Source organism: Ovis canadensis, chromosome 12 (genome assembly GCF_042477335.2).
Source record: "Ovis canadensis isolate MfBH-ARS-UI-01 breed Bighorn chromosome 12, ARS-UI_OviCan_v2, whole genome shotgun sequence".
Lineage (NCBI taxonomy): Eukaryota > Metazoa > Chordata > Mammalia > Artiodactyla > Bovidae > Ovis > Ovis canadensis.
Genome location: NC_091256.1, coordinates 30,404,366 through 30,421,692, shown reverse-complemented (window position 1 = coordinate 30,421,692; position 17,327 = coordinate 30,404,366). Strand labels below are relative to the sequence as shown.

At 36.5% G+C, this 17,327-nt stretch overlaps 1 protein-coding gene across 29 annotated transcripts in view; it reads left to right on the top strand.

The window, feature by feature from the left end:
* The window catches only part of ESRRG (estrogen related receptor gamma), a 696,316-nt gene extending 687,576 nt beyond the window's left edge, over positions 1 to 8,740 (top strand). For all 29 annotated transcript variants that reach the window (XM_069544591.1, XM_069544604.1, XM_069544607.1 and 26 more), the window contains one exon: positions 4,844 to 8,740. In XM_069544591.1, coding sequence (XP_069400692.1) covers positions 4,844 to 5,088 — 245 coding nt within the window. In that variant the 3' untranslated portion in view covers positions 5,089 to 8,740. The remainder of the gene's footprint in view (positions 1 to 4,843) is intronic.
* Positions 8,741 to 17,327: the final 8,587 nt, after the last annotated feature.

The following is a 17,327-nucleotide window of genomic DNA, read 5'->3' as shown; positions in this document are numbered from 1 at the left end:
GGCCTTGGCATCTCATGCAGACCTGCAACAGGATCCAAACAGCATAATCAGATTCAGTTTCTAGACCTGTGGGTGGCATGTTATTCTAGGGCAGACACATGATATCTGGCTGTCTTACTTTTTTGTGTGATGTTAGTAGCCTTTGGTGAAGCAAGGGAAAGTGTTAGTCCCTCAGCCGTGCCCAACTCTTTGTGACCCCATGGACTGTAGCCCGCCAGGCTCCTCTGTCCATGGGATTCTCCAGGCAGGAATACTGGAGTGGGTAGCCCTTCCCTTTTCCAGGGGATCTTCCCAGCCCAGAGATCAAACCCGGGTCTCCTGCATCACAGGCGGAGTGTTTACTGTCTGAGCCACCAGGGCAGCCCAGCAGCCATTGGAACTCTTTCCCTAAATCCATGGTGATTTGTATCGTAACCTTTCATTTTTCACTCTGTAGTGGGGATACTTTTACAAAGAGATTCTTTCTCTTCCTTGGTTACCAGTGTCACAAAGTGAATGTGGGAAAAAAGGATAAATGCTTGATTATTTCTACTTAAAATTTACAAGTTTTCAAGATAATGAAACAGCACTCTTATCTTTTTTAAGTGTCATTATAAAAACTTGTATTTAAACAGATTCAGTGGGTTTCAATCAGTTGCAATTATAATTCTTTTTAAATTGCCCCACTAGCATCAGTGGGCACCTCTGCAGGTCAGCGTATGGAATCTTTTTTGAATGACTTAGTAGGTGTAGATACTCTCCTTCCTAGTTATCATGACAAGGTGTTCTATGTGTGTGTGTGTGCTAAGTCGCTTCAGTCATGTCTGACTCTTTGCAACCTTATGGACTGTAGCCCACCAGGTTCCTCTGCCCATGGGATTCGCCAGGCAAGAATACTGGAGTGGGTTGCCATGCCCTCCTCCAGGGGATCTTCCCGACCCAGGGATCAAACTCACGTCTCTTCTGTCTTCTGCATTGGCAGGCAAGTTCTTTACCACTCGCACCACCTGGGAAGCCCAAGGTGTTCCATATTCTTCCTTCATATTTCCTGGCTGGGACTTGGAATCTGATTACAGCTTGGGTGCCAGTGGTACCCGTTACTACATCCCTAGGTTGATCCATCCTTCCTGAATCTCTTCAGTGGACAGACTAGGAACACAGACACACACACACTGTAATTCTGTGTGTGTGTGTGTGTGTGTGTGTGTGTGATTTGGATATCTTGTCACTTCGTGTTTTTGCTAAGTGTTGTCTGTGGTTTTCAGTGTTGCTATCTAGTTGCTCTGTTCTGTTATGTGCAGATTTGGAGAGATTAAAAGTGTTTGGTGCCACAACTACCAACTTCCTGGAATATAGTTTACTGATTTTTAATCAAAACTTTATAATTGGCACCTTTTTGAAAACTTTTAAGTCTAACTGGGTTAATCAAGAGTCATTTTGCCATGGTGGGCAACACAGTTTCTTCAATATCTCAGCTGGTTAACTGAGATCACTTCATTAGACTCCTTACAATCGTATATAAAACTTTGGAGACACAAATTTGCTTTTAGAAAGTAGGCTTTTGCTCACTTCTCTTTTTCATCATACTACATTTCATTGCTTCGGTGATTAGAGAGAGAGTCACATTGGCTGAGCGCTTACTGCTCCTCTTCATGTAGGCAGCTTACAAACTAAAGAAAATCAACACCTGTATTCCATGGAAAAGATGGCTGAGTATCGGTTTATAATATATATCAGGCTTGACTCTGAATATGCTTTGTCTGTGTCTAATATTCAGTTCCATCCTCAAAATAAGATTTGGCATCATTGAGAAAATATTGCCAAGAATGAGCTACAAATCCTGAAGACAGTTTCCAAACAGAACGTGGGCATTTGGCTGTACCTAATGCCACAGTAATGGATAATTTTACCATCGAGAAAGGACAATGTTCTGTTCCAGATAAGATGTAAAAATAAAAATCTTCTTTTGCTGTAGCTCTAAGTCTCAATGGATTTTGCAGCTATTAGTATAAGGATATTTAGCTGTCTTCTCAAAGTAAATGATCTAAGTCAGATATGTCCCTTTATGGCCCCACTTCATGGAGGAAAATACTGGAATTTAACAAAAGGTTTCTGTTTTATTGTTAGATGTTGGAACTTAAAATATGGTTGAGGCTATATATATCATTTGAACTCTGGTTGTCTTTTAGAATCTTGATTATTTTAGAATTCCAGTTGTCTTATTGTCTATTTGACAAATTCTCAACTCTGACTTGACCATAGAATCACCTAGATTTTAAAAATACTAATGTCCTGCATGCTTCTCCAGTTTTCTTATTTAATGGGTCTGGGCTTGAACCCAGAAATCCTAGGTTTATTTTTTCTTAGCAGCTCACTCTGTGTTTTTAATGTTCAGTTTTGCCCTGTCTGATTAGTTTACAAACCTATGGTTTCCATTATTAAGTTTAGTTGGTTCCCATCAGCGCAAATACTGGGACAGTTTCCTTTAAAACATAAAGTTAAAAAAAAGTACCAACAACCAAATTAAATAATTACATAAAGTAATGCCAGTTCTGTTGAGCTTGGCTTGAATGTATAAATTTAGCCCCAAGAATAAAACAGAGATTAAAGCCACGGAGCCAGAACTTGAACTAGGATCCCTAATGGAGATTAATATTTTCTTCAGCAGTCTGCCAGCTGAATCATGGTCTAATTAAGTAGTTCAGATTTAGTGAGTTTGCATTTAAAATATTAGCAGATCCGAGAATGGGTTAAGCTAAAATGAGTTAGAATCTTTTCTGTAAATGGGAAGTTAAATTATCATAGTAATTTGATTAAATCATTTTTAAATCTCTCAAGCTAAATCACCGCCTTTAAAGAATAGTGTGAAGTCTTAATTGCTGTTTGTGAGCATATCTCTCTGCTATTTGTCCTCGCCTCATTTCCTGTGACATTCTATAATATATCTCCTGCTGGGCAAGAGCAGTGGGGAAGGCAAGACTTGGGGTGGGGGCCGAGGTGACCGTACAGCTGACTTCAAGCATTTAAAGATCTGCCATGTCGAAGAAGAAAATGTATCCTGTATGGTTTCCGTAGTTAGAACCAGGACCAAAGGATGCAAGTTGGAGACAGATTTGGGAAAATATGAAGAAGACATTTCTAACAATTAGTTCGTTTTCCTTGTTAAGTAGAAAGCTATCCATGCAACTGGTAATGTCATCATTAGAAATTCTGTAGACAAGATTTTTGATGAAGATGGAAAGTTGAGTGAGATGAGCTCAGAGGACAATTTCAACTCTTTCATTTTTTATTTTTTAAAGGAAATGTCATGTCCAGTGTTACAAATTCTGGTAACATACTTTGATTCAAAGACACCTGAGTTTAATCCTATTCTGACACTTACCAGCACTGCCCCCTGACTCACAGGGCTGTTGGGAAATGAATGAGTTAAAGTTCATAAAAGTGCTTATCAGAGGCCACACCCAAAAACAAGTATTTAAGAAATGATTTAGTTACATTTTTCTGCTCTTTTTCATTTTTTCAAGTTTTTAAATTTTTTGGCTGTGTGTTGCCGCATGTGGGATCTTGGTTCCCTGACTGAGGATCAAACCCTTGTCCCTTGCATTGGGAGAATGGAGTCTTAATCACTGCACCACCAGGGAAGTCCCCTAAAACTCCTTTAAAGAAATCTGGTGTTATCAATAGTCAATTCATAATGATGTGATGAAACAATTTTAAAATGGCAATGTAAAAATCAAAACAAAACAGTAAGGAAAATACCTAGAAGTTTTAAAAGCATTTACTGGTTATAGCCGTCAATCTTTTAATTACCTTGCCGTATTCTTTTTCATCATATGTTTAGCTACTTGATTTTAAATTACATTTCCTCTCTCTTTTTGGGCATGTGATCTGATATTTGAATTATATGAAAGATTAGGCTAACTACATATATCTCAGAGCTCTGCATTCTCAGAGAAGTAGAATTATTAAACATGAAGAACCCCCCAAAGACTCCATTATGTGTAATTAACAGATAAACTGTCATCAGAATCAATAAAACGTGCTAAATGATTCAAACTTGTATATAATTAAGTGTCTGTTTTAGAGCTAGAGCTGTAACTTTTATTTTTTCCTTCGCATCTCACATTTCTCGCAAGAGTAATTGTGGCAACCCTGTTAACCCTTTCCTTGCTTGATTGAATTAGATTTTTAAATTAGTCACTTGCGGGCAAAGTTCGCCTTCACAAATGTGAAAAGTATTTCAGAATTCATTAAAGACTTCCTGTGTTTTTCTGTAGAGAAGCAGACTAGGTAAGGATACTTTAATGAATTGCTAAGAGAACGCTAAAAATTCTGGAAAGATGAGCAGTTTATTGTGATTTGTGTATAGTTTACAATGGAACATAGTATTAGGTTCAGTGTATTTTCATGGATATCTTACAGTTTTGGTTATCAGATTCTTTTTTTTCCCTTTTGGGAAATATGGGCTTCTTGAGCACAAGATCTGAATTTTAGACAACATTACCTCCATGGCACTTAGGATAATTTTTGTTGTTGTTGAATGAATGAATAAATATATGAATGAAATAATGAATAAAACTGCCAAGACTATATTCTGTTAAAGTCTTCTCTTGCTCAGTCTCCAGAGGGAAAAACCCACATGTTTGAAATAATGGATTTTTGTAGTAATTCCCACGTCCTAAGTCAGCATTGGAAATTATCTATTGCAGTGAAATTTAGAAAAATAAAATGGAGATTTTGGAAATCCCCGAGCAATTCACAGCATAAGAGAAGTTCAAGAATAAGATTTAAGTTTCACAATTCGAATTGCCATGTTTTTTATTATTGTTAACATTGTTGTTTATCTTCTTGGCTTTGCTTGTAGACTCCATGCACATAGAAGATGTCGAAGCTGTTCAGAAGCTTCAGGATGTCTTACATGAGGCCCTGCAGGATTATGAGGCCGGCCAGCACATGGAAGACCCTCGCAGGGCTGGCAAGATGCTGATGACGCTGCCGCTTCTGAGGCAGACCTCCACCAAGGCTGTGCAGCATTTCTACAACATCAAACTGGAAGGCAAAGTCCCCATGCACAAACTTTTTTTGGAAATGCTGGAGGCCAAGGTCTGACTAAAGGCTTCCTGGGGCCATCCTATCCTGCACGCTGAAAAAGGGAAAATAAACCCAAGAGTGATGTCAAAGAAACTTAAGAGTCTAGTTAACAACGTCAAAAATCAACAAAGACTGCACTGATGATTTAGCAGCAAGACTATGAAGCAGCTTTCAGATTTCTCCCTATCTTCCTGATGAGTTTCTTCCTCCCTTGATCTCCTCTTTTCTCCGTATCTTTTCTCATTTTCTTTTTCCTTGTTATTTTTTCCTCCCTCCCTAGTCTTCCTCTCCTTCATCCCTTCCTTCTTCCTTCCCTCCTTCCTTCTGTATCCCTTGTCCCGCCTGATCTTATTCTTCCATTTTCTTTGAAACTTTAATATCTCTAGTTGTAAGAACATTTGCCTTCCTTTCTTTTTCTTTCCCTCCCTCCCTTCTTCCTTCTTTCTTTTCTCCCTTCCTTCCTTTTTTCCACCCTTTTCCCCTTCTTTCCTTCCTTCTGCTGCTGAACTTTTAAAAGAGGTCTCTAATTGGAGAGCTATGGAAGCCAGCCCTGCCAAAGGATGGAGATCCATAATATGGATACCAGTGAACTTCTTGTGAACCGTAACGTCCCCAATAACTAAGGAATCAAAGAGACAGAACCAACGTACCTAAAAGTACAGTGCAACACACACAAATTGACTGACTGCAGTATTAGATTCCACGGGAGCAGCCTCTAATTAGATGACTTAAGCAACGTTGCATCGGCTGCTTCTTATCATTGCTTTTCCATCTAAATCAGTTACAGCCATTTGATTCCTTAATTGTTTTTTCAAGTCTTCCAGGTATTTGTTAGTTTAGCTACTATGTAACTTTTTCAGGGAATAGTTTAAGCTTTATTCATTCATGCAATACTAAAGAGAAATAAGAATACTGCAATTTTGTGCTGGCTTTGAACAATTATGAACAATAATGAAGGACAAATGAATCCTGAAGGAAGATTTTTAAAAAAATGTTTCGTTTTCTTCTTACAAATGGAGATTTTTTTGTACCAGCTTTACCACTTTTCAGCCATTTGTTAATATGGGAATTTAACTTACTCAAGCAATAGTTGAAAGGAAGGTGCATACTCTCACGGATGCAATTTATGTTGTGTGCCAGTCTGGTCCCAAACATCAGTTTCTTAACATGAGCTCCAGTTTACCTAAATGTTCACTTGACACAAAGGATTAGATTACACCTGCAGTGACTCCGAGTGGTCACTGCATATGGAATACAGATCCGTAGAGTGATCAGGAGCGCACCTCTCTCCCTGGGAGGTCCAGTTGCCATAGGATTTCTAGCTGCCACGGTGGTTAGGAATGAAATACTGCCTGTTTGCAAAGTTACAGACTTTATCCCTGAAGGAGCTGTGAGCCAGTATTCACGTAAGAGGCAATAAGGCAAATGCCAGGATTTGGGGAAAAAAAAAAAAAAAACAAACATCAAAGACAGCAGACGCCTGACCAAATTCTAAAACCCAGTCTCTATGAGTTGATTCATTTAGGAATGTTTGTTAAAATTAATCTGCAGTTTTTACCAAGAGCTAAGCCAATCTATGTGCTTTTCAACCAGTATTGTCACAGCAAGAAAGTCAGTCAGGTTCCAGACTGTTAAGAGGTGTAATCTAATGAAGAAATCAATTAGATGCCCCCGAAATCTACAATCGCTGAATAACCAATAAACAGTAACCTCCATCAAATGCTATACCAATGGACCAGTGTTAGTAGCTGCTCCCTGTATTATGTGAACAGTCTTATTCTATGTACACAGATGTAATTAAAATTGTAATCCTAACAAACAAAAGAAATGTAGTTCAGCTTTTCAATGTTTCATGTTTGCTGTGCTTTTCTGAATTTTATGTTGCATTCAAAGACTGTTGTCTTGTTCTTCTTGTGGTGTTTGGATTCTTGTGGTGTGTGCTTTTAGACACAGGGTAGAATTAGAGACAATATTGGATGTACAATTCCTCAGGAGACTACAGTAGTATATTCTATTCCTTACCATTAATAAGGTTCTTCCTAATAATAATTAAGAGATTGAAACTCCAAACAAGTATTCATTACGAACAGATACACATCAAAATCATAATAATATTTTCAAAACAAGGAATAATTTCTCTAATGGTTTATTATAGAATACCAATGTATAGCTTAGAAATAAAACTTTGAATATTTCAAGAATATAGATAAGTCTAATTTTTAAATGCTGTATATATGGCTTTCACTCAGTCATCTCTCAGATGTTGTTATTAACTCGCTCTGTGTTGTTGCAAAACTTTTTTGGTGCGGACACGTTTCCAAAACTATTGCTACTTTGTGTGCTTTAAACAAAATACCTTGGGTTGATGTTTCATCAGCCTAGTGCTAGGAATACTGTGTATCTATCATTAGCTATATGGGACTATATCGTAGATTGTGGTTTCTCAGTAGAGAAGTGACTGTAGTGTGATTCTAGATAAATCATCATTAGCAATTCATTCAGATGGTCAATAACTTGAAATTTATAGCTGTGATAGGAGTTCAGAAATTGGCACATCCCTTGAAAAAATAACAATGGAAAATACAACTCCTGGGAAAAAAGGTGCTGATTCTATAAGATTATTTATATATGTAAGTGTTTCAAAAGATTATTTTCCAGAAAGTTTGTGCAGGGTTTAAGTTACTACTATTCAACCACACTATCTATATAAATAAAATATGTACAATATATACATTGTTTTCACTGTATCACATTAAAGTACTTGGGCTTCAGAAGTAAAAGCCAACCAACTGAAAACATGAGAGGGAGAAATGTAAAAAGAATGAAGTACAATTTTTAGTTTTCAGTTCAATTGACTCTCCACATTACAAAAGAACAAGTATCTCACAAATAGAAAACACAACTAAAATTTAGATCTAAAAGAATTGCACAGGCTTTAGGGTAAACGCTTCATCTTAAACCTCGCTGGAGGTAAGTTTTTTCAAGTTTCAAGCAAGACCATTTACTTAATGTGAAGTACTGGAAAGTTCTCAAGGTGTATGTTTCAGCCATATAATTTTAATTTTCCTTTCGCTTCTTTTAGGTTGGTTCTTATTTAAGCAATATGATTGTGTGACTACCTGTAGTTACACTTGTGTTTCAATCAGATCAGATTGTTGTATTTATTCCACTATTTTGCATTTAAATGATAACATAAAAGATATAAAAAATTTAAAACTGCTATTTTTCTTATAGAAGAGAAAATGAGTGTTGGTGATTGTATTTTAATTATTTAAGCGTCTCTGTTTACCTGCCTAGGAAAACATTTTATGGCAGTCTTATGTGCAAAGATCGTAAAAGGACAAAAAAAATTTAAACTGCTTATAATAATCCAGGAGTTGCATTATAGCCAGTAGTAAAAAGAATAATAATAATAATAAAACCTTGTCTATAGCTGTAGATGGGCCTCACATCTGTAAAGCAATCAATTGTATATTTTTGTGATGTGTACCATACTGTGTGCTCCAGCAAATGTCCATTTGTGTAAATGTATTTATTTTATATTGTATATATTGTTAAATGCAAAAAGGAGATATGATTCTGTAACTCCAATCAGTTCAGATGTGTAACTCAAATTATTATGCCTTTCAGGATGACGGTAGAGCAATATTAAACATGCTTCCACTTTTGATTGCTCTTTCGTATGGTGTTTTTTTTTCTCCTCCCCCCACTTTAGAACCAAATCAATGAAACACTGCCCTTTGTGGCTTTCCTTCAGAGAATACCTCTGAGTTACCTGTTCCCTAAAAATAAGGTACGAGGTTAAAGAAGAGCTATATAAAGGCTTGTCAGAATGAATTCTAGGGTGCCAAGAGACATTTTGCATATTTAAGAGTATGCAAAGTGTCTCAAGCACATTAGAATTCATTCTGACAAGCCTTTATATAGCTCTTATTTAATCTTAAAGCATCTCACATCATCCTACTTTACTCCAAATCATCGCCTCTGTGTCAATGTCATAACAGAAAACTTTCCCCCTATTTTAAGATCCTATTAAAACCTGCTAGCGATAACCTATTATTTCCCTCCACCCACAATTAAATCAGGTGCCGGCTCTGAGCTTGGCAGCCAGCGAGCTGCCTGCGTGAAGCACAGGGCCCGGCAGGATTTCCCAAGGGGGCATCAGTTGCAGAGCTTCTAGAAGGGTGAGGCTGGGGTTGGGGAGCTGTCTTGGAATTCAAGAGGGTTACACAGCACTGCTGACCGCAGGCGGGCCCTGCCTGGCTCTTTCTTCCAGAGAGGTGAGGGCCCTTGCTGCTCAGCGTCCGCCGTTCATCCACCAGCCCCTCCTGGCACCGTCTCCGAGGTGCTAATCCCTGCTTCCTTGGCTTCTCGGCTTATCTGGATGGCCTCCTGTCACTGTGTTTGCCCACCGTGTTTCTCACCTTTCCGAGGTGGCCGGTTCTCTAGAGAAACAAGCTGATAACACTGCATCTGATTTAGGGGTGCACAATTACCTAAATCACTAAGGTACACTAGCTGGCCACAGGATTCAGACTTGTCTTTTCCTGATTGAATGTCTTTTGAGTGGCGATAGCCCAGCGTTGCATGTGACATGTTTTACTCTGGACAATTTCAAAATATTTGGGTAAAATTGAGACCCTGCAAGAGACAGACCTAAGAAGGAAAATTATGCCTGTGATTCTTTCCGATAGGTTCTCATTTCAAAGTATGTGTTTTACACACACAGACACACGCATGCTTTTGAAAACTTTTACATCAAAATTCTCTTGTTGGTTTTTATAATTTAGAATTATTACAGAGTGACTTTGCTGGTACTGATGTGTTTATCATGATTGCCTCAGGTGTAAAAGAAAAATAATACAATAGGATTTTGACACGTTTCTCAATATATAAATGAGGAGCTTTGACAAATGGGCTGTATTTATGTTAAGGTATCACTTATTTTACCTATTGTGTATAAAGGAGTTTGTTTTTTTGGAAATGGTGGTTATGGAACTTGGCAGAATATTGGAATCACGTGAAGAGTGTTAAAAATGCCTGGTGCTCATACTGAAATTTGGGGTTTAATTGGCCTGGGCTTTGGAACAGTTTTGAAAAAACATCTCCAGGTGATCCTAATGCAAAGATAAGATGAGGCAACCACTGCTTTAAAGTTTTATACTTAAAAAAGCCAGGAATGTCCTAAAAAATAAAAAGCCTTTTCAGACATTGGCTCTGAGTTTTTATGAGGTTTTAGACTATCTTCTTTTAAAATATCAAGACGAAAGGACTTAACCTCTTTATTTTTTAATTCACAAAGCCAATGAAATGTATATGCATGGTTTTCAACTCCACTTTCTCCCAACTCCTCACATCCACCCCTCATACATTCATGCTTCTGCAGCATAGCACAAGTGTGGAGAACACATTTTCTTTGTTAATTCCCAAGCCACATCTTCTGGTTATGCCCCAGATAATGGAGATAGAATGGAAATACTGCTAAAAACTTGAGCAGATCATCACCCAATCTTTTTTTTTTTTTTAATCCTGCTTATTTGGCCCTATCCTGTGCTTTAAAATTAATTTAGGTTTGGTTCAAAAATACCTATTTTTTTTCCTACTGAAAAACGAAAAACCAACACAAAACAAAATTGATTTATTGGAATGATTCCCCTTACCTCTATTTTTGCAAGTTGCTGATGTAGATAAGAGGTAGAAATGAAATAGAACTGAAATAGAAGATTTTGTTCTTGGGCCTGTGCAAAAACTTTAGGTATACTTTGTTACTGTGAAATTTACTTTGTGATTAAACTGTCAAAAGAGAGCAATGCTTAAGGTTTTCATTTCATCCACAGTGATGTACACATGAGATGGAAAGTTCCAGAGTCCAATAGACATAGAGCGTGTAAGTCATCGTTTCTGGCCCTTTCAAATCTCTAAGTCTAGCTTCTGGTGCCCCTCGGTAGTGTGGAAAAAACAAAATGAAGCAAGTAGCAGTAGATTGATTGTACACTGCGTCTTATTATGAAACAAAATAGAAAAGAAAGGGATTTCAAAATATAATCCTCCTTTCCCAGGAGTATTTGTCTTGTTCTCCATGAAGTTAAAGGTCTGAAATAATGTGCCCATCAGGGGCTCAATGTTGCATGTCCATGCCAGTTGGTCCAAGGGCTTGTTATGATGGTAATGACCTACTGAAACGTGAGCTTGTATTGCAACAATACAATTGCTACCAGCTCACCCGCTGGGAGAAATATTTTATTATTGTCAAATGTCCTCCATAGAGATTTGTTTTGCCTGTTCCTGTTTAAATTAAATTCAAAGCAGGACTGCATTACGATTTCTCTGGAGTATATTTGAGATAAACAACGAGTCTCAAAATTTAGGATTCCTGGCTAGTTCAAATTTGTTTATTAGCAGAAAAATTACAATAGGTGACACCATAGCTGCAGGAATGTTATGATTGTAGCCACACAAGAGATTTACATACTGCTCTATGGCCTAAAAGCAAGAACACTCACTTTTTCATTACAGATGCCAGTCACATTAATAATTAACTATTCCATCAATTGTACAATCTCAAAAAAAAAAAAAAAAAGATGTCCCAATGTACTAATGGTGTTGCCTTAACATACCACAGAATTTTGGCCGTGAGAAAATTTGCTTCGAGTTAGAAGTGTTTTTAAACTTCAGATCATAAACCAAGTATGTGTGTGTGTGTACAAATATTTTTAAACAGAGGGTACCAGGTGTAGCACAGAAGCCCCGAGCATGCATGAAAATGCTCTTGAGTATAATATACCTTTTTCAATATTCTTTTTTAAAAAATTGAAAAGAATGTCATAGAATATATGGAATTATTTGGATGATTTTGCTAGAAGTGTTAGAATGCAGCCCTGACAAAGGATTTTGAAACACAAGCTTTTAATCAATACAAATTTTGTTACAGATGGTCCAAGTAGAACTGGATCTGATTCTACAAGAAAATGCCTATTTTCTTTATGAAAATCATGGTAACCTGTGTGTTTCAAATACACTGAACTTGGGAGAGTTGGTTTTGAAAACACAAACACACTGTTGGGAGGTGTCACTAAAAAGGACTAACAGGAAAACATTTCAGACTAGCAGGAGCATTAAATCACACTATTCACACTCCAGTTCAATCTGCCATGCTCAGTCGAATTTCACAGTTTTCTTGGGAAGTGAAGAACTGGCTGCTATTTAAAAAAAAAAAAACAGCACAGAAAACTGAAATCATGAGAGCAATTTCCAAAATTAGATCTAGAGCTATACAAGCGTTGGCTTCCCCACCCCCTCCCCCAAATTATGAGATTTCCAATTATTACAAATGAAAAATACTAAACATTAAGAAAATCCCACAGAGAGCTCTATATTACTGTCTTTGAGATTCTTCTCCCCTAGACTTTTATTTTATCTTGGTTTTCCTTTAGTGAACAAAATGATTGACTAGCCCTAGGGTATCAACTTTATGCTTCTAGATCAAAATAAATATGTAGTCTATGTTTTCAAGGGTATGCATTGAAAAAAAAAGTCCTTTCTTCCACGCATACACACACACACACAGAATGTAGTTGAGAGTAATTTCTGGGCTGGGTCATAAGTAAACTGATGTCTAGATATAAAGATGTTTTTAGATGTTTTATTAATACAGGCAAGGATGCTATGGCATGTGACTTCCTTGCTGTTCCTGGTGAGGTGGTTTTCAAATTCTTAATACAATTAATAATGCAAAGAACACTTTTGGATGACTTTCCTATGGACCGATATAATTTGAATTAGGTAGGTTTGAACTCCCACCAGCAGCGCATTTTGTTTCATTTTCCCTCAGCGTATAATTTTATTTTGCTCTTAAATGTTACTAACACTATTTTAAAACAGCAATTAATTATTTTGACTTACACTTCTTTGAACATCTTTTCCTATTCTTCTACCAGCTTAGGCTCTTCTGTCTGTGACTTGCCTGTTCGTAACCTTTGCTCTTTTTTCTGTTGGATTTCCTACCATTTTCTTGTTCATCTTCATATATTCTAGATATTGATCTGTATCAGTTTCAGCTTTTTCCCAAATGTCTTCTCCTCGTCTGCCGTTCATCTAGTAACTTTGACCTTTGTCTGTGTTCACTAGAGATCATTTGTGATAGAGTGTTTCGTCTATTTGATCCTCATGTTTTCGAACTTAAAAATATGTTTCTAAATTTTTGAAACTTTTTATGATTTAAATTTTGTATTGAAGCCTTCTAAAATCTCATTTGGATAAGCTGTGATATAAGGTTCTCTATCAAAGTATGATGTCAAATCTATATTATACCAAACGATCATGTATAAAGATCTACTTGATTTTTTCTTATGCTTTTTGACAGTCTATATGTTACTGCCACAGTATGATATTATTTTATTAGTATATTTTTTAAACTTGTGTTAACATCTCTTTGAGTGTATCCTCCACTAACCTGCCACACACTTTGTCTTATTTGTCAAATTCTTGTCTTTTGGAAAAACTTTTTCCTTTCTCATAAACTTCAAGGTGTTTTTTCAGTGCTCAGAATGAACATCCTATGAATTTTATTAAAATTTATAGTCTACAGATTAATTTGGAGAAAGTTAACATTTTCAACAATCAGATTCAGTGGACACATATCTCTCCATTAATTCATATCTTCTTTTATTTCTTCAAGAATTCTTTTTTGAAGTATAATTTTATTCATTTCTGCTGTACAGTGAAGTGTTTCAGGTATACAAATATATTTATAAATACATACACATATATATCCTTTTTAATATGGTTTATCAAGAGTATGTTGAATATATTTCCCTGCACTATACAGTAGTACTTGTTGTTTATCCATTTTATATATAATAATTTGCATCTGCTAACCCCAAACTCTCATTCCATCTTTCCCCCATGGACCCTTGCCCTTGGCAACCACAAGTCTTCTCTATGTGAGTCTGTTTCTTAGATAAATTCATCTGTGTCATATTTTAGATTTCACAAGTAAGTGATAGTATATGGTATTTGTCTTTCTTTTTCTGAGTTACTTCCCCTAGTATGATAAACTCTAGTTTCATCTGTGTTGCTGCAGATGGCATTATTTTGTTCTTTTTCTATGACTGAGTAGTATTCCATTGTGTGTATGTATATATGTGTGTGTGTGTATGTATATATTGTGGGGATTCCCAGTTGGTGCTAGTGGTAAAGAAACCGCCTGCCAAGGCGGTAAATATAAGAGACCCGGGATCAATCCCTGGGTCAGGAAGATCCCTTGGGGGAGGGCACAGCAACCCACTCCAATATTGTTGCCTGGAGAATCCCATGGACAGAGGAGCCTGGCAGGCTCTAGTTCATGGAGTTACGGAGCTGGACATGACTGAAGCGACTCAGCATGCATGTATGTATTGTATATATGCAGACATACATATGTATGTCTCCACATTTGTAGACTCAAATAATAAATTTTGGAGAGAGTGTGGAGAAAAGGGAACCCTCCTACACTGTTGGTGGAAATGTACATGACCATTCTGACTAGTGTGAAGTGGTGCCTCACTGAAGCTTTGACTTGCATTTCTCTAATACAGTAGTTATAGATGTTGAGCATCTTTTCATGGGCCTGTTGGTCACCTCTATATCTTCCTTTGAGACATATTTATTTAGGTCTTCTGTCTATTTTTCAATGGGATTGTTTGTTATTTTGTTGTTGAGTTCTATGAGCTGTTTGTATATTTAGGAAATTAATCCCTGTCAGTTGCATCATTTGCAAATCTTTTATTCTGTAGGTTGTCTTTTCATTTTACTAGTGGTTTCCTTTGCTGTGAAAAAGTCTGTAGGTTTGATTAGATCTCATTTGCTTAATTTTTTAAAAATTTTTACTGCCTTAGGAGATTAACCTAAGAAAACATGTTTTTAAATTACCTCCGTGAAGTCTCATTTTTTGAGTCAAATCCTAGGAAACTTACAGATTTGTGGCTATTGCAAATTGTAACTTACTATCTATTTTATTAGTGACTTTTAAAATAAAGAATATGATTTCATTTTACAAATTGGTCTTATACTTGAATATTTCCTGAATTTCTTTATTATTTTAATTATTTATATGCAGTCCTGGATTCCCTCTAAATTCAGATTGGAAACTGATCAGCTTATTTGTGAGTTCATCTCTTTCTCATTGTACCTTCTTATAAGCAGTTAAGAGAAATCAGCCCATGCTTTTAGTATTCTAACTATAAACCATCTTTTCCAAGTCCATAAATTTGTTAGATTCATTTACTTTCATCCAAGTTACTGAAGGCAAAACTTTCGTGAATGAGTTTCTAGTATATAACATGAATTGGCCATTTTTCTAACCTTCAGTAGCATTTTTCCAGTTTTCTATAAAGGTTTCTTACTGCCGGTATTCCAAAACTGCTTCCACATATTTTAGGTTTACATTACAGCAGAAACTCCATTTCTGGGCACCGATTTTTCTATCAGTTTTTGGTGCATAATAATACAAAACCTCACTGTGGAGTAAAATAGGTACTCATTTGAAGTTGGTTGGAGCATCTAGAGAGAGGGCTCAGTTCAGCATCTCTTGTCTCCCTCGGGGGGCCAGGCTAGAGGGGCAGCAACTAATCAGAAGATCCTCTTATCATGATAAAAGAGGGCACAGGAAAGCAAGTCCCAAGACAAAAGAGCATTTCAGGCTCTTATTTATCTCCTGTCTCCCCACATTGGGCTTTCCTGCTGGCTCAGATGGTAAAGAATCCACCTGCAATGCAGGAGACCTGGTTTCATTCCCTGGGTGGGGAAGATTCCCTGGAGAAGGAAATGGCAACCCGCTCCACTATTCTTGCTTGGAGAATTCCATGAACAGAGGAGCCTGATGGGCTACAGTCCATGGGGTCACAAAGAGCCAGGACTGAGCGACTAAGCACGCACTCCTCCTATTGGCCAAAGGAACTCATGTAGCCAAAGCCAAAGTCAAAGAACAGGGGAGAAACAATTATGTGGGAGAAACTTCAGATTTCCATGACAGAGTGTAGAAACAAAAAGAAATAAAGAGAGACAATAATTCAGTACATCACAAATGCCTTAATAACTTTTACTCACTTTTTCATTTTTTAATGACTGTATTTAAAGCTACAAATTTCCCTCTTAGTACTTTTTCACAAAATTTGACGTGTAGTATTTTTGCAGTGTTCTGTAATTCTTATGATTTACTTTTTCAGCAAGGGCTTTTTACCAGTATGTTTTATATGTGTATATTTTTATAGGTATATGTTTTCAAATATTTGTTTTAAATACTTGCTACTATTGATTTCTAATGATGTTTTGTTATTGTCAGATAACATTGTATGAATTTGAACCATAAAATTTAGAAAAGCCTTCTTTGTTGTTAAGCTAGGATCAGCTTTTTGAGAATATTCCACTTGTGCTCAAAAAGAATTTGAATACTCTGAATGAGGGGCGAAATGTTCATTTTAGCACATTATTAATGTTATTTAAATATATCATTGCCAGATTGTCTGCTTGATATTAGAATTTCTTACGGGGATGTGTTAGAATCTCCACTAGGAATTATGTATTGATTTATTTGTATGTTAGTTATTCCTTTATATATTTTGAATCTCTATCATCAATTACATAATGTTTATTATCTTCATGACATTTTAATTGATCATTTTCTTTACCAGTAAGTAATTTCCTTTTAAAAACATTTTTAAACATAGAAACGTACCTAAAATATAAGTACTCCTTAAAGAAAGATCATAAAACTAACATCTATGAAAGCATCCACCAAGTCAAGAAAGAACACTGTGAGTTTCACAAATATCACACTTATGCTTCTTCCCCAAAACAAAGATAATCACAATTCACTTTTCCTTCTGCTCATGTATTTCTAAACATGGTACAAACTTGTCTACATTTGACATTTATAAAAACTGAGTTATACAATACATAATATTTTGTGACTGGCTTCTTTCAGTCAATATCACTTTCGAGACATTCGTGCATGCTATAACTAATAGTGGTTTCTCTTCAGTGCTGTATAATGCTGTTTATTTTTCCAAATGATGGACATATGGGTTATATACAGTTTTTGCTAGTATGCATAATCTGCTACAAGCTAACTGGTTTGCTCCACCATCTACTTATATTACATGCGTTTGTTACTATATTCTAAAAAATGGCATGACTCTCATGAAGTTCAACTTCAGCAGTTACTTCTAAACTCTTCCCATGTGGTTATGTCAGTATCTTTTCCTGCTCACAGTGTGAGA